Here is an 18,565-nt window from a genome sequence, read left to right as displayed (position 1 = left end):
TGTATTTAAAAAAAATGTCAACAAAAAAAAAGAGACAAATATTATTGGTTTGCTGTACATGCCTCTACTATGCAAGCATTCATGCAAGAGTTCAAATCCCCAAATCAGAGCTTCTCTGTTAAAAGGATACATTTTCTGCCCAGTGTTCTGCTAAATTTAGCCAATCTGGCAACCATGCCAGAAACTGTGACTAAGATTTAATTGATTAAAACTAGATTAAAATGCTCAGACATTTAGTCGACTAAAACTTGACTAAATAAAAACAGGAAAAGGTTGACTAAATATGATAATAACTAAAAAGTACATTTGACACAGGACTAAGACAAAATTAACAATAGTCTCACGTGAATGATAAGGTGAAGCAACTGAAATGTATTTTTTCAAATATAATGTGTTTTTTATAAAAAAGCCAGTATTATCTTAAAAGAGGCATAAACCTGTTTTGTCTTCAATATGTGTGGACAGCAATATATTTAATCATGTCTAGAATCTTGACAGATCTCCTTGTAAAATAATTATGTGAATACAATAATATATAAAATAAATATATAAATTACTGTATTTAGTAAGTTGCACCTAATTATAATTCACAATATTTATAAATACTATAAACATATTTTTGTTCCCCATACTCAACAAAAAATTCTTCAAATGTAGAAGTATAGAGAAGAATAATGAAAAATGTGTCAAATAAACTGTACTGGCATTCGTTATAAACTGTAAATTGTATTGAAAATACAGTTTACTGTGAGTGCACCATACCATGCATTTATTTCCATTCAAAATGATGGAAACTAAAACAAAAAGCAAAAAATAAAACAATTGTGCCTTTGTCTGAATTTACCTCAGAGTCCGGGGACTCCAGATCCTCATCTGGCTTGGCTGTATAAGCCTCATTTCTTCTGGCTTCAATGACATTCTTCATCACCTTTAACTCACTGGGATGCGGTGTGGCTCTCCTCTGAAGACCCTGCTGGTTCACATATACAGAAAAAGTGTTAGCACATGCACAAATTTTCATGTAAACTGTTGTTCAGAAATCATAAACATCCTGTACGCATTTCCACGCTCACCCTCCTCTCTGCCGCAGTCTCCTCATCTTCCTCTCCGCGTTTAGAGTCATCCTTGAACTGAATGACCGATACCCTGTTCAAATTAGTGTCTGTGGGCCAGGTTTCATTGACACTCCTGTCCAGTAGATTCTCTGCAAAGTATATTATATAATAATATTGCAATATGATGTGCGTCCTGGATTCAATATGGGAGCAGTCTCAGCACCAGACAGTAGAGGCATTGACAAGCAACAGTCCTTTTTGTAGGGACTTTAAATAGACTTTTACAAACAATCAAACAAACAAACAAAAAACATTCACAAGCATTCAACCTGTAAAATAATCTGTATTTACTTGTACTTTTCACTAAGCCAGAAGAAGTTGCAATGTGGGGTAGACACTTGGTCAAAAGTCTGGCTATGCAAAGCTGCTTTGGGATGACTTGACAATAACATGACAGCTCCATTCACAAGGACGGCTGAGTGTCTTACCAAGGCTCGATGAGGGTTGCTGAGGCAGCAGGTAGCAGGTGAGAACTTTTTCCCCAGTCTGCTCATCATCCTCTGTCTGGAACTTCAGCATGGGTTGAGACTGGTTCTCTGCCAGCCACATGGCCTTCAGGTTCAGATTGGCCAATGCGAAAGGTAAATTCTGCAACCTGGGATGGAGAAACTTCAGTGCATAAAAAAACACAGCAGTTCCCAATTCTTATGGTCACTCTGACCAGCCTACACCCAAAACCTTCGATATAGAGACTTTAACATGTTTTTCTCTGCAGAATGCATTTTCACCTGTTGCCTGCCACGTCCAGCACATGTAATTCTGTTGCATTGGCGAGCTCAACAGGTAGTTTTCCCAAATGGTTATCTCTGAGGGAGAGCACGTTCAGGCTGACACAACCTCCCAGTTCTGCTGGCACGCTGCTCAAGCGGTTTCGGTCCACATTCAAGTTGGTCAAATTCTTCAGCTTTCCAAGTGAGTAAGGGAGGGACTGAAAGAGAAAACAGCATAAGGAAATTTTCACAATGGGCTCTGCTCTGACACGTCTGCTTTTCTCTTGAAATGTGGTAATGCAGTTCCATTTTTACTCATTTGCAAGTCATTTCAGATGAAAGCATCCTTTAAACCAGTGTTTCCCAATCCTGGTCCTGGAGAACCCCCAACACTGCACATTTTAGATGCCTCCCTATTCAAACACACCTGATTCATCTCATTAGTGAAGACTCCAAGACCTCAAATGTGTGTGTCAGATTAAGAGAGACACCAAAAACGTGCAGTGTTGGGAACCACTGCTTTAAACAAACTTACAAACACAATGTAAATGTATAGTTAACCTGTTGACAAATAATTCCCACTACTGTACCATACACCAAAAAAATAAATAAATAAATAAATAAATAATGAATAAAAACTAGTATAATAATATGGAAGCATTACATAAAAAAATAATGTGATGACCCAAAACCATTGAATTAAAGAAAGTGTAGTAAACAGTCATAACAGAGATCAGGTGGTGCAAGTTGTGCACCTGGAGAAGGTTCTCAGTCAATATAAGCTCTGTCAGGTTCTCACACTCGCCAATAGAGTCTGTGAGATGCACTAAGCGGTTCTGGTTGACTTTCAGAATGGACAACTTCTTAAGTGAGCCTGTTGAGAAAAACAAATTTCATGGATGCCTTGAGACAAATACAAAAACAACTGTAGTCATATTAAAATGGTTTCAAGATGAACACTGAATAAGGACAGAAACATGATTTTGATATGAAATACACCGTGTACATAAGTGATAGTAGCTGAAATAAAAAAAACATTAACTTTAAGCCTGTTATGACAGTGCAGCAATAGGATGCCCTTAGTCTCCTGACACTAGGGGGCAGTGTTGTGATTTTCTAATCAATAAAAACATTTCTCAGTGGATCAGAATAAACTCAAATTTTAAACATTGACTATGACCATAATGGTTTATGTTCTAATTTGGACAATTTTACATTAGATTGAAGATTACATTACATTAAGGTGTGTCCTGCTGTCCTGAAAGAAACCAAATATTTGAACATATTTTGTTGTAACCCGATCGAAACTTTGAAAACAGGATTCCAAATTTCCCTCTGGCTGATCACAAGACTAGAAGTCAGAGAAAATTGTAAAGTTTGTAATATAACAGGAACAGCCAGTGCATGTTAAATCACATGTGTAACTAACTAAATACTTACACCCTGTGAGCAAATAAGGTGTCAGACTGAATGCAAGTGTGACCATTTTGGTGAGCATTGTGCTGATTGATTTTAGACCGGGCAGCACCTAATTTTCATTAAGATGATTCAGAGTTTACGGTGAAGGCAGGTCAACATGTTTATTGTAACAGCCATGTCTCTACCCAAAAGCAGGAATAATCTCATATTTCTTGAGGTTTGTAAGAGGGATATAGTGTTTCACCAATGCTGTCTGGCAAGACTTCCAGGTGGTTCTCGGAGAGCAGCAGGTCTGTGAGGGCGATAAGGCCACTGATCTCTGTGGGAAGCTCTGATAGACGGTTCTCTGACACGTCCAAGCAAACCAGCTGCCGCAGGTTCCCCAGCTCCTGTTAAACACAGAGGTCAACTTTCAGTCAGCTGAAAGGGAATGAAGGCACTCTAGTTTCCACTCCAGGTATCACCAGAACAGGCACATGGCACATGCATTCAGTGCTGAAGGTAAACAATATCTGAAAAGGACAACATCTGCATAAATTTGAACTAGATATTTAAAACAATCAAGACAGATGACCAGTAAGATAATGAGCCAATCAGAAGCTGTCTGTACTCACAGGAGGTAGTAAGGAGAGCTGGTTTCTGTCCAACCAAAGCTCACGAAGATTGGGCAGTGCCCCAAGTGTGTCAGGCTGAACAGAAGAAATAAAAAGAAAGCAGCTTAAAGACAGGATATGGAAAAAGAGAAATATGACATAAGGCATAAACAATATTAAATGATAAATGAATCAGCAAGTGCTCAGGTGTTGGTTCAGTAAAGGAAATGATGATGAATGATGCCCACTGGGGCAAACAAAAATAACAAGCCCTAAATAAACCTGAAAACATGGCATGCATGTGTGTGCATAATCTAATAACTAAAACATCTAAATTATTCTCAGGACCAAAAAAATGTCTGCTTCAGTTCTTACCAAAACTTCCAGTACATTGCTTCCCAGATCCAGCTGTTCCAGTTTAACCAGGAAGGAAAGAGAGCTAGACAGATTTCACATTTAATGTTATTTGCATCCATTTTTCTACGGTGTAAAAAACATGAACACTGTGGATCTAATAACTGCAGTTTGATGGGAAAATACTCACGAGGGCAAAGATTTCAGTAGATTCTCCCTCAGCTCTAGAGTCACCAGGTTTGACAAGCTGAGAGGAGAAAAAAAGAAAAAGAGCCAAGACGGTGATTGTGTCGCTCAGTTTGGAAGAGCAAGGGGCTCAACATCAACAGTGGCCAAAGTCAATGTGTGTGTGTGTGTGAAATGGAAAGAGGCAGTGTGTGTGTGCATCTGTATGTGAATGGGATGCCTGCTTTGTGTGATAATTACAAAAGGCACAGAAAATGATAAAAATACATTTAGATATTCTAAAATAATATGATACACTTTGATACACATTGCTTTTATCCACAACTTTGATTGCATGTTGCATACAATTAAGGGCTGCTTTTTGAGGCTATACTACATTAACACGCATATAGTATCATATAAATGATTGACATAACAGACACATATTATGATGCTTGCTTTTTATATCTATAATTTTAAACTCAACTTGAAATAAATATCAACTCTACCTATTTTCTGAAAGCACGTTACAGACTTATCCATGCATAGCTTCTTCAAAAGTTTGACCTTGTAATCAAACTGTCGAAAATGAAATCGATGGCATTCTCTTGGACAACTGATAGACAAAACAATGTCACCGTCCTTCAGTTTTTTTCTTTTTGATAATCTTTTACACTCGCATGTACATCACAATACAGAAGAGAAGACCTGTGGCTACATCCATTTCATTGCGACAATGAAAACATGTAAAAAACATTTCATTTTTACATAATACATTTTCTTGTGGGAGGGACCATTTTTTACACATTTTTTATAAAAAAAAAAAAACTAATCAAAAACAAACCCCCCGGAATAGAACGTGTTCATATAGACTTACTTTCCAATGTCATTGGGTAGAGACTGCAGCGACACGTCATTGAGTGATAGGTGAGCCAGTCCTCTGAGCTGTGTGAAGCCATCAGGCAACCTGAGACCCACAGAGACAAAAGGAAACTGAGACGCACAATGGAAAAGGTACTGACTGCACTGACTGACCCAAACAAAGGGTCTGTAACATTCTTACCTGCTATAAAAATAAAATTAAAGCATTTTAACAAATCATTTGTAAACCCTTTTTAGTGTCAGTCTTTCTTCTCCCTTTCTACAGCTTTCATAATCAAGAAAGCGTCATTTGGTATGAGGCAGAGCTTTGGGGGATTTGGGTGTTCTTCCAACCCACTAACCTGGACAAGGGGTTTCCGCTGAAGTCTGCAATCTCCAAGGCCTGACAGAATTTAATGTTTTCGGGAATCTCAGAAATATCTGAGAGAGAAACAGAAAGAAAGGCACAGTCAGCAAGATATACTGGAGGAGTGTCACGACAAAATGAGCAGTTTTTCAGGCTTTTTAATAATGGCTACCAGATGGCCTGCCCTGGAGGAACGGGAGGAGAGGGTGATTTGACTGTGGTGAGAGTTTTCTGTAAGTTATATGGGTTCCGAGCCACACATTCAGGACCCAGTGAGAGTCACTTCATTTGCTGGGTTGCAGAATAAAACGCTGCATAGTCTAAATACAGAACATGTTCAGCATTCCCATAATCAATCCTGAGACTAACAGTGAATGTGCCTTGGGCTGTGTGAGGCACATGAGAAGACAACTGGGTGTTGAAATTGATGTACACTTCTTAAACAGACATGGCTCAAAGAAAACATTCCAATGCACTGTGTAAAGAAACTTTCAACTGCCATACAGGATGTGTAGGAAAGTGTGTGTAAATATCTCTAGATGGGTGCAGTTTAAAAGCAGCTTTATTTTTCAGCAGCAGGGCACATTTAAGAGACAGTTATACAAACCATTTCTGGAGATGTCCATCTCCACCAGCTGTGTGAAGTTGGCAATTTCGGGTGGTAATTTTTGAATCTCATTGTCACTGAGGCCCAGCTTTCGCAAATTGTGCAGTCTGAAGAAAGGCTGAAAGAGAAAGGAAGAGTAAGAATTAGACAAAACGCAGTTACATACTGGACAGACTACTGCATCAAGGGAGGCACAATATAGATAGGCCTCATATTTTGGTGATGTTGGTAAAGTTATTGCAATCTCCTTATATTGGATACTTATTTGTTTCTGCCCATTTTAGCAACAGCGATAGATCATGGTGAAGAAAAAAAAATTGTCATTATTTATTTACCCACTTGTATCCAAAACCTGTGTGGCTTTCTTTTTTCTGCAGAACAAAAAAAATATTTTTGAAGAACCATTTTCGTGACCAAATTATAGAAAACTCTGAAGTTTTCCACAAATTATCTTTTTATGTTCCATAAAAGCAAGCAAGCCATACAGGTGTGAAACAACATGAGTGTGAATAAATGATTAGTTAATTTTCATTATTGGATGATCATCCTGATAAGGAGCACTCTCTCTTGAATTGTGCTTCCCTTTTAGGAGCTCATGTCACCATTTATTGGTTATGGCTTATAAAAGAAAAAAAATATTACAGGTCAACTGGTATTTGACTTTTTTGCATAATGACATTATATCTGACTGATCTGTAGAAATAAGAGTGGCGGGTGACAATGAGAAACACAGATAGGTCAAAGCACCACTAGACACTGCATGGTTGCACTGACAGATTTACAACAAACCAGGTAATACAATCACTGCTATGCTGCAATTGCAAATAACAGCCTGCCAAAAATAGAGAAGGCAAATGAAATTCAAATTAGCAATACTACTTGCATTTGCATGTTACTTCAAGGAGCCAGATTAGAAACTAATGACCACAGTTCAAATACCTGACAAAAGCTCATCCACACACACTTCTCTAAACAACTAACAATCATATAAAGTGAAGGCAAATGTGTGTGTGTGTCTGTTTTTGCATGCCATGCTACTCCATCAAGAGCTCGCTTGTTAGTTGGTCAAATTAAGTACATTCCTGCTGCTGTGGCCCGTCGTGCCCTCTCCTCTTTTTATGCTGGGCTGAACAGCACCAACAGAGGGTTTACTATGTACTGCCAAGAATAAGTCTGATACTGCAGGATGTGTGTGTGTGTGTGTGTGTGTGTGTGTGTGTGTGTTGTGAGTCTGAAAATAAATTCTGCTACACTGGTAAACAAGGCCAAAACACAGAAACCCTTTGTAAAAAGATAAGATGTAAAATAAGAAAAAGGATGAGAACAGCACATGACTGTGGGAAATGTAACTCAAAGCTTGAATAAACCAAACAACAGTTACCACCTCCCTATCAGGCAGTGGGGCCTGCAAGGGGGTCTCAGCAGACTTCCTAGGGAGCCTCAAGATGACTTATATGATATAAAATTTTGTTAAATGAAATAAAGCTTAAATGAAAACTTAAACTAGCTGGCTTCATACTACAACTAACTTAAGTGAAAGCTAAAGCGCTAAAATTACAAACTGGAAATAAATGACTTAAACTGAACTAAAACTATAACTTAAACATCAATTAATAAATCTAAATAGCAATATAAAAAAGAATATGAAAGGCAAATGCACAAATTACTACAAATCAGAATGAAAAGTGAAAATATAAAAATAAAAGCCAATTTAAAATGCTAAGGAAAAATTATAATAAAAAAATTATAATAGTATATACTAATACAAAAAAAATCAGGTGAAATGTTTTTTTTTTTTTTTACATCTTTATGCAAATCGTGAATGACTGGAAAAGTCATGGAAAAAAAAAAGAGGAATCCTGTATAATAATAATCAGCTCTTAAAACATTTAGAATCCTGAAACTCTATTTTACATTTCAATTATTTTACTCTTCAATCTATGGACGCTCACAGTTTCTCTAAATTAATGTTATTAAAAAATAAAACAAAATTCTGTCACAGCAGCAGATATTCCAGAGGAAACCTATGAGCCTACATGTGGAAGAGCCACTGAATACTGACATGGACAATGGGGTGCCTGCTTTGCCTCAGTCCAAAAGGTTGAGAAACACTGCTATAAGATGCTCACTTGAAAGAATGACACTTCCTATGATGTTAAACAAAGAAAGCATTAGTTTGCTAATGTAAACGTCAGCTGTGAGCAGTGACCTTTTTAACCGGACATGCTGAATGCTAAGATCCCCCGATCTCCCCCACCACAGTAAAATCTCTCACCCCGGTGAGACTACTCCAACAACAGGATCAAAATATACAGCTAGAACCTTTTTTCCCCCCACCATTTGAATCAAACACAATGTGATTTTCGGCAGTTGAGATCTGGCAGCGAGTGCTTCACTGACAGCTTAAAATCACCTGCATGCCAGCAAACCAATGAGAATGCGTAACAATCCTGACGAGTCACAGCAATAGAGTGCAGGCGCCAAAGCTGCTGTGAACCTGCTTACCTGGAAGCTTTTGCAACTGGCACAGATTTAGAGAAAATTACCGTTGTTTGGTAAATAAATAGTTTTTTACTTATTCCAAACATTTTATAAAGCTTTAAGTTACATCTGAAACGACAAGGGAACAACTTATAATCATTATTAATAAGCCCACAACCTCATTCTCTAAAATGGCCTGGGTCTTCAAAGCATTCGCAGCTTTGCCTATATGGACAGAATGCCACTGGTGAACATCTCTTCTATCATCTGAGAGAAAACAGTCCTCTATCGTTCACCTCCGAGGTTCACTGTGGGCAGCTGAAGGCTCTGTTGCCACCACCATGGTGGCAGCTGACACGTATCACATGACTAAGCGATGGGAAATGTGAGCTTTGTTAGAAATGAGACTAAAATACACATACACATCAAGTAATAAACTCAGCTGCTGCATACAGGACTGAAATAATTGAAAACAAGTGGTGCGATGACACATGGTTGAACTACTCGTGGCACCTTAAACGTTAGGAGAAAATGCTGAGATGCCCTCACACAGAGGCCAACAAAACACATACTAGCACTAACTTCTTTCATTTATCAACACGGCAGGCGAGGGGGAGAGCATCGCTGACAGGTGTCTGACTGTCGACTGCAACTCAGGCCGTCCTGAGTGGGAGCCATGAAGTCCATTGGGGGGGAGATGGCTCTCTAATGAAGACCTGATTATAAACACACACAAAGCGCCCCATTCATCACTGCGGCCAGATGCCAGGCAAGCCCAAGACCATATAGTTTCCAATCTCACACACTCACACACTCAAAAAGACCTCTTTTCATTGTCCAATAATCCATCTGCTTCCCATGCGTGTAAACAGACTTGGTGGTCAGACATGTCTCATGTCCCTCTAGGGCTGGGTATCGAGAGTTTGTTACTTTTTAGGTACCGACCGAATTGCCTCGATACCATCGGGTATGGAAAAATGTCTTGTCGTCGAGCACCAAATTTCGATACCTATGGGGTTAATCTAGTCAACGTCAGTGAGCCAGTAAGTGTGCAGCATGCTTGATGTGCCTAAATCAAGTGCTGGTGATTGGCTCTGGTGAGGCATCCAGGAAAAACTCCCAGAGACGTGGGTCACACATGAGGCTGTAGTGTGTAAGCATCTGACCCCCAAAGATGCAAGGCTACGTTTGCACTAGTGATATTTCATTTTAAAACGGTGTTATAAAATAAAAATGATCCTCGTCCATACTGGCATTTCCATTGCATTTCAGAAAAGATCTCTGTCCACACTACACAACTGAAAATGCCTGTTAAGTGACCATTCATGCACATTGTAGCATCATGGTACATAAATCAATTTATAAAATTTGCTTTTACTCAAAACACACTTTCACCATCGAGTGTTGCTGAAATATGCTACTTGTAGCCTTCTATATCAAGCTAATCGCTACACCCGCTTAGCTTTTCTCATGTAAACACACTGTATTGTTATGAAAATAGGCAGAATCTCATGAAAATCACATAGCTTACAAATCATGTCATAATCGCACAATAGCTTCATTTTTCATGTGTGGAAATGTTTCCTGGGTTTCTTATGTACAGAACTGAACGCGGAAGTGTAATGGACGTTAGTAATCAGAGACAGGGCGGGTTATGAACGCGTAATATGATGAACATATGAGTAGCGAACGATCTTCCTCTGAGTCAGAACAGCAATCGTGGAAGAGAAAACAGAGTGCTAGAAGAAGCTAATGATCATCAGTAAATCAGTGGAAAATGAATAGAAATGATGATTGTCTCTAACGCACATAACTTAAAAGATGTGGAAGCTGGAAACTTTTTGAACTTTATTAAAACTATTTGCAATGATTTATTGTGTTGGTTACATTTTGTTCCTTCGTGCAGTGGTTCATGAGATCAGTCTCTGAGTCTGTAAAAATTTCAATAAGCTGAAAAAATAGAACCAAAAAGTTTTTTGAGGTAATGTGTAATGTAATCTTGTTAAAACACATTTCATAAAATTAGTATCTTAAAAAGTATCGTTCTGGAATCGAAGTCAAGATATCAGTATCAAACATTTCTGAAGGATACTCAGTCCTGTGTCCCTCTGGACAGCAGGTGACTAACAAAGACGTTCAGCATCTATTCATTCCATACAAATTTTAGTTGTCATCACCCTGCAGTGAGTTTGAGTGCCTTTAAAGGGTTCATATGATGCTTTTTTTAAAGATCATTATTTTGTGTATTTGGAGTAACACATTATTTTTCAAATACTGTACATTATTGTAGGTCCTCTATAGGGATATGCCGGTATCAAATTTTCCTGTTGCGATTAATTGATAATGTTGTGTCACGGTATGCAGTATTATCACGGTATTGAAATTAAGTTTTAAAAAAGTGGTCATAATACAGTATAACAGGTTAAATAACTTTTTTTCTTATAACAAACATAACTGAACATTTAAATACAATAAAGCAATACAAAAATATATTTAAAGTTAAAAATTTTACACAGATTAAAGTGCAAAAGAACTTTAAAGACCCTTAGGTATCACTTTACAATAAGACCTCATTAGTTAACCTTAGTTAATGTATTAACATTCACAATGAGCTATAGCTACATTTGCTACAGAAGTTACTAATCTTTGTTAAAAAATACAAGTCTTAGCTCATGTTAGCTCATTAAATAAAGTTGCAACTTTCGATTTTAACAATGTGTTATTAAATATTGGAATACTTAAGATTAATGAATGTTCAGAAGAATTTTTCATTGGCAGTTTGTAACTAATGAAGCCCTAATGTAAAGTGTTAATGAACAATAAAGAATCAAAACACTTTCAAACAATATCTAGGACATGTTGTAGTCCAGATTAAAATGGAAAAAAAAATTATGGAAATATATAAATATTATTTTATATTATTTAAATGTTTAGAAAGTAGCAGCTGTTTTTATTTATGGGTTTTCCAGGGTAAGGGCTGCATTTTCTGCAGTTTAGCGCCATCTGCTGTCAGAGAGTGAATGTGATTTCATTCAGCGCATCTCTCACGTGTTCCTCCATGTGCTTCTCGTGCGTGCCTGTTTACATCAGGGTTCACATGCGTCTTTAAAGCAGCATACAACGGTGTTGTGCATTTTGACCAGTTGATGGGAAAAGTATTCTTAAAATGCATTTCAAATTCTGAATAATTTGTAATATATAATTATTCTCGGTATTTGGAAGTGCCCACGATAACAATATCGTGCATATTCATTACCGCGATATATCGCATTACCGAATACCGGCACAAGTCTAGTCCTCTATGCCCCGCATCTCTCAAACATGTTGTTTTCTACAAAGTCCCTCCTTCTGACAAGCGCAGTCTGCTCTGATTGACAAACTGACCCAGTGCATTGTGATTGGCCGAACACCGCAAGCACTCGTCGAAAATGTAATGCCCCTTTCCATAATCACAAGCTTCATCTTTCAAAATAAATGTAAAGACCGTTAATAATGTCCTTAGTTTTACCATCAGTTCAAGTCCGAAATGGGAACAGAGTCGCGTGACAGACACAGTGATGAAGCTCCTATGTGTGTCTGTCTGTCTGTCTCTCACACACACACACAAAGCGCAAAACTCCGCATTTGAACAGTCAATCGCAAATACTTAAACTAATAACAAAACATACATACAGTAGCTGATTCAGAGGATTGTCGTAGCAAAGTCATATTTCCATATTCACCTAGAAACACACAGCATCTCCCTGACATGGCTGCTTCAACACCATCTGCGGTTACGGAAACCACGCCTTCTTTCTTTGTGTGAACATTTGGGCAGCATTACGCAAATATTTCCACATAGTGACGTAAGCCGTGGGGGCATGTTTGAATGAGCTGTTTTAGGGGGGCGTGGCAGAGTCTCGACTTTTATAAAGAATATCTCTTTGGGTTTGAGACTTTAGTCTTTGCAATTTAACAGATCTTCTTTATGCACCAAGAGCTTGCAACACTCCAAAGAGAAAGGAAAAATTTAAATCGTATCATATGACACCTTTAATCCAGACTGACTTGTCAACCGCACTGATCGTTTGAAGCTGCTAGTTACAGATAGCAGAACACACACAACACTGACAGTTACAGGCATTCTGACAATGCTGGAGATCCTACATATAATCTGGGTTTATAAAATGTATTTGCATGTTTGTAAAGTGAGTGGGCTTAAATGTTTTTAAAAGTCATGATAATTCACTATACAAAGTAGATTGTCATTTTAACTGTGGAAAAAATAAGAGTGTCTATAAATGCGGGCAACAGCAAAATTATAAATGACACCAATGTTTAATAAATAAATGCATTAGGGATGTAATGGTACACAAAAGATCCTCTCAGAGATGCATTCAAAATAAACCACCACAAATTTATATTCCTATAATTCCAGCAGCAAAAGTGAGCTTGTGAGTAGGGCTGTGACGGTGGCCGTCACTGGCGGTAGTGCACGCAACGCCCTCTATGCACACTTGTTTTGTATACAAGTGTAATAACAGTAATAGTTCCAATTTTTTTTATTTAGACTTTCAGTCTATAGTAATTTACAAATTACCTCAAACGCCATACACAGCGTTTCCTTTAGATTGGCAGGTTTGAGCGCAGTAAAATACAGTTTATGCATTCAGCAAATTGATTTAGTATTGGGCGATGGACCTTGTTGGGAAACCAAACACTACATCGCCGATCTGGAGCCATCTCCATTCATGTCACCCATCCACGTTTGTGCAAGTGTCTTCAAGTTTCCGTGATCGCAAAACGGCTGTCTGGTCAGGTTTGGTGAAGCTTAGGGTGTATTCACACCAGGAAAGTCCGCTAGTTCACTTGCTTTGGTCCGGACCAAATACAATGTTGATTTTTTTTTTGTTTGGTGCAGTTTTCTTTCACACTGCCCTTTTTGCAAATGAACCAAAAATTGTAAACAAAACCACACGTGTGCTAAGGTCATCCATTCATTGGACAGAAATTCTCAAGCAGGGAAAATCAGGAAGTTCAAAAAACAGGCTAATCATGGAGATTTTTCGTAGTGCAATTGTTATTATTTTACTGATTATCTGTTAATAGCTACAAATGCAATATGAAGACACTTATGAACATCAGATGAGACAATGTCATCTATATGAGGTTGTAACAAGGATTTTGCGAAGACGAAGAAGTGCTGCAAGACTGTTCCGGTGGAGAGAGCATGCTCTTATGTGCGCCTACCATGGCATACTGACCATGGCACTGCGCAGAAGACGGATTAGGTATATATATAAAAAAAAAAAAAAAACGCGCATAGGAAAGCAATGGCAGGCTTTGGCAAGTGAGGACATTCTAAAACGCTTAATGTACCTAAACACTGACCAGGGAAAACAAATTTCTGTCAAACCTTACTTGTAATAAACACTAACTACCGTCAAGAGAATGAGCCCTTATTCCACAGATAAAGTAAATAATATCACGTTAAGTGGTTTCTCCCCCATATTAGTCCATTATAAGGAAACAGCTTAACGTGGTTTAACGTAGCCTACCTTAACAATGACTGGGGAAAACCAAACATCTGTCAAATTTTACTTATAATAATCACTTGCTACTGTTATAAGAACGAGCTCTTATTCAGCGTATGAAGTGAATAATATCTTGTTACGTTAATATTAAGTTAATATAACTTTCTCCCCCACAGGTGTCCATTATATGGAAACAACTTAACATGGATGCAAAATGGTGTTAATTATAAGTAAAATCTGACAGAATTTTGGTTTTTCCCGGTCATTGTTAAGGTACATTAAACCATGTTATGTTTCCTTATAATGTACTTCTATGGGGAACAAACTGCTCAAAGTGATTTGTGGGAGACCGCTCAAATCCCCTCTCCTTCATCCTTTCACTGAACTTGCTGAACACATCCGCATTTTCATGCGTCTTCTCCAGACTGTTAACTCAAAAGGCGCAGTGCTTTCTGCAGTTGGGTCGGATCATATTCACACCTTAAGCCGAGTTTAGACTGCACGATTTTCAAAGTAGTCGGGTCACTGTTCTTTTCACATTGCATGACTATCTTGGCCAGCATTCAGTCACTGCTGTGTTCACAGTGCACAATGGATCGGCGACAGAAGGTTTCACACTGCATGACTTTACAATAGGAAGAATCGCCGACAACTCTGTCTGGCATGGTAACTATGTTTCACAACCAAACCCATGCGAGATGTGACAAGGAAACAACGTGATATCATGCGTGCAAGACCGGAGTTTTCACGTGAGACTGGGATTATTATTAAAAATGGTAGCCCGCAAGAAGCTTGCAATACGAAACGTCAAACAGACACGGGTGCTCCTGCCAAATTTCTACTAATTTTTCTTCCATTTCTTGCGCGCCGCGCCGCTCGTGTCCAGCAGACAGAGTGTATTTATCTTTCTTATTTAGGCTACTTTCTTGTTAAACTTTATTATTTCTTTGATAATTATTTTAGTGTTTTGCAGACAGACAAACAAATTACTTAACACACAAAATAAACTTCCACGTTTATTAATAAATACATATATATATACACATATAATATTAATTATATATGCATCAACACCGCGCCACCGACGGTAGTTGGTCCATTACCACAGCGGTGGTAAAAATCAGCCACCTTCAGAGGCCTACTTGTGAGCTTGATCTGCCTGGTACAGTAGCCTATTTTCTCCTCTTTACGAATTTTAAAAATTCCACACAAATTACATTTACAGCTTGTGATCAATTCTGGAATAGAGATTGGCTACATTAAAACTTAAAGTTGCAATGTGTAACAATTACAATGATCTTTTTACAGAAATGCAATATAATATACATAACTATGTTTTCAGAGGTGTATAAAGACCTTTCTTAATGAACCGTTATGTTTTTATTACCTTAGATTGAGCAATTTCTATCTACATACGCCGGAGGTCCCCTTACATGGAAGTCGCCACCATGTTTCTACAGTAGCCCTAAACGGAACAAACTCACTTTGAACTTTGTTGTTCTTGCGAATAAAACACTGATACAATGATGAACAAGTACATTAACATTCATAATAACATTTCCTGAATAATTAAGTAAATATAATTCCTTGATTTCCTTTTATAAAGAAATCTCATTGCTCTCTGCTGTTTTTACCAATGACATCTTTACCTGTGTCAGCCACCGTAACCTCCCTAAAAGGAGGGGTGAGTGGGGGACTGAGCCGTTGGTTGCAATTCGCAAACTCACCGCTAGATGCCGCTAAAAATTACACACTGCACCTTTAAAAAGGGCTCATATTTATAGCTGGTCGACGGGTGCATCTAGAACCCGTAACTTTCCCACACTGCTGATTTAAAACAAGAAGGCAATTCTTCAAGCTCTTGTGTGCCATCTAGGGTCTAAATGGCTTTCAATTTTGGCTGACCAATGGCAGAAGGGGAAGTGTTTGTAAAACCTTTTTGAAAGAAGTCATTATTTTGCAATTCTGCTAGGTGCCACTAGAGGCACAGAACACGTACACTGCACCTTTATACACATTCAAAGCACAAGGGAAATTGAGCCCAAATGAGAAAAGGAGTATTGGAGCTATCCTCCCAGCTAACAGCCGCTTAAGATCACAGTGATTATGTCCATAATCAGAAAAATATATAAAAGTCGTCGGCACCAATAGCCTTGCGTTTAGTGCGCCGACATATATAGCGCAACTGCGCTGACGGCGACCCGGGTTCGAGTCCCGGCTCGTGGTCCTTTGCCGATCCCGCTCCCCTCTCTCTTCACCAAAAAAACACTTTCCTGTCTAGTCTACACTGTCCTTTCCAATAAAGGCATAAAAAGCCCATAAATAAATCTTTAAAAAAAAAAAAAATATTATATATATATATATATATATATATATATAAAAGTCACAGCCTGTACTGTCCTGGTCTATGTGGCATTAACACAACAGTTGAAGCCCAAATCAAACCTTAAATTAACATATCTTAAAGGGCTCTCTAAGAGTAAGGCACTCATGCTTATAGAGACTGAGAAAAGAGGAGTAGTATGGGGTGTGTGTGTGTGTGTGTGTGTGTGTGTGTGTGTGTGTGTGGGTGTGTGTGGGTGTGTGTGTGTGGGGGGGGGGGGGTGGCTCAGGCATCCAAGTCAAAACAGAGACTCCTGTGTGTTAGTCAAGTGACTGCTTACCCCATGACTTTCTCCAATTAAACTATTACAGCCAACCCTTCAGTCCCCAACATTACTAAACATTATTTCATCCTGGAAAAAAGACTGCAGACATGACCAGACTATGTTCTACACTGACAGATGTCACTCACACTATCACACCATCTCTGTTACCTATACTTGGTCTCTGTGACTTTAAAGCAGGGCCATAACCACCACAGACATTGAGGGTAACAATATAATCGGCATTGGCTAGAATTTTTTTTTTTTTTTTAAATCGCCAGACTAATATATATATATATTAGTCTGGATATAAAAATGTACTAACCAATACCTATTATATTGCCATTATATTGTGCTTAAAGGGTAGTTATAATCTCACATTCGACTTCAAATTACATGAATTACGTAAATTATATAGGCTATTTTCAAATAATAATTGTGAAATTTGACCATAAAAAAGTAAAATATTTTGCATTATTGAATAATGAATATGCATTTTCATTTATACATGGTGTGTGTGTGTATATTATATATATATATATATATATATATATATATATATATATATATTTATATATATATATTTATATATATATATATATATTAATATATATATATATATATATATTTATATATATATATATATATATATATATATATATATATTTATTTATATATATTTTATTTATATATATATATATATATATATATATATATATATATATATATATATATATATATATATATATATATATGAATATATATATATATATATATATGAATATATATATATATATATATATATATATATATATACACACACACACCATGTATAAATATATACACACACACACACACACACACACACACACACACACACACCATGTATAAATGAAAATACATGAATTTGTCATTTTAACTGAACTCAGGACTGGTGGTGGTGCTTGAGACATTGTTGGTCAATCAGTTTTTCTTTTTTTAGTCGCATTGTGGAGGGTTGCTAGAAACATTAACAGAGCTGTTTTTAACAAATTAGACATAAGATTAAAATAGAATGTCATCAATCAAGTTACTCATCTTAATGGCTCATGCAGTATTAAAAACAGAAGTTTCAAAAACGCTACTTGGCCAGAATGGCCCTCGCACAGCCTCACTCTTTCTCTTCAAACAAAAACGAAGGCACACGGGGGTGAAGATGGGGGAGGAGCAGGCAAACAAAGCTTTGGGATGGTTCTTCTTTTCAGCTGTGAATAAAGAGAAGACGGGTGATTGTGGTACTGACCGCATCGGTAACCCGGCCAAAAAACCTGAAAGGTGAAAGCATATATGAAACCAAACACTGAAATGGGGAAATCAGCATTATAAGTCTAAACTCAAAATGTCTAGTTCCCCTTTGTGAGATAGGAACAAAAACATTACAAAAAGTGTCATTTTGAAACCAAAGTCAAATTAAAGGAGAAGGTTTTCCCCTTTCCTCCTCTGACATGTGAGGATTACACTGAGGGTCCTTCATATGAATGAACCCCCTGCCCTCTTTTTCTCTCCTCTTTTCTCTTAGCACTGGAACAAAGCCTCTGAAGTCGCACACAGTGCTGTCAATCAAAACTAAGAACACTTAGCTCCTCCCACTAAAGGCACCAACAGAGTGTAGGACTTTTCTATTGTCCTAAAGCAAAGGGGAGAGGCGAGCCTAAAAAAAAGAGAAGATAAAAGATGGCAATAATGTGGGATACAA

At 37.7% G+C, this 18,565-nt stretch overlaps 1 protein-coding gene across 14 annotated transcripts in view; it reads right to left on the bottom strand.

The window, feature by feature from the left end:
* Window positions 1–18,565, bottom strand: part of LOC109077475 (scribble planar cell polarity protein) — an 88,385-nt gene that overhangs the window by 38,531 nt on the left and 31,289 nt on the right. For 12 of the 14 annotated variants that reach the window (XM_042760544.1, XM_042760538.1, XM_042760548.1 and 9 more), the window contains exons 2-13: window positions 6,192–6,309; window positions 5,580–5,658; window positions 5,234–5,323; window positions 4,382–4,438; window positions 4,213–4,276; window positions 3,859–3,933; window positions 3,489–3,633; window positions 2,581–2,699; window positions 1,844–2,043; window positions 1,544–1,710; window positions 1,074–1,204; window positions 845–973 (exon numbers count right to left, since the gene is read on the bottom strand). In XM_042760544.1, coding sequence (XP_042616478.1) covers window positions 845–973; window positions 1,074–1,204; window positions 1,544–1,710; window positions 1,844–2,043; window positions 2,581–2,699; window positions 3,489–3,633; window positions 3,859–3,933; window positions 4,213–4,276; window positions 4,382–4,438; window positions 5,234–5,323; window positions 5,580–5,658; window positions 6,192–6,309 — 1,374 coding nt within the window. The remainder of the gene's footprint in view (window positions 1–844; window positions 974–1,073; window positions 1,205–1,543; window positions 1,711–1,843; window positions 2,044–2,580; window positions 2,700–3,488; window positions 3,634–3,858; window positions 3,934–4,212; window positions 4,277–4,381; window positions 4,439–5,233; window positions 5,324–5,579; window positions 5,659–6,191; window positions 6,310–18,565) is intronic. The other 2 variants (XM_042760539.1, XM_042760552.1) reach the window with 1 other exon arrangement.

The sequence above is a fragment of the Cyprinus carpio genome, chromosome A7 (genome assembly GCF_018340385.1).
Source record: "Cyprinus carpio isolate SPL01 chromosome A7, ASM1834038v1, whole genome shotgun sequence".
In the NCBI taxonomy this organism is placed as follows: domain Eukaryota; kingdom Metazoa; phylum Chordata; class Actinopteri; order Cypriniformes; family Cyprinidae; genus Cyprinus; species Cyprinus carpio.
Note: the sequence above shows the minus strand (reverse complement) of the source record. Positions and strands in the feature narration are given on the sequence as shown.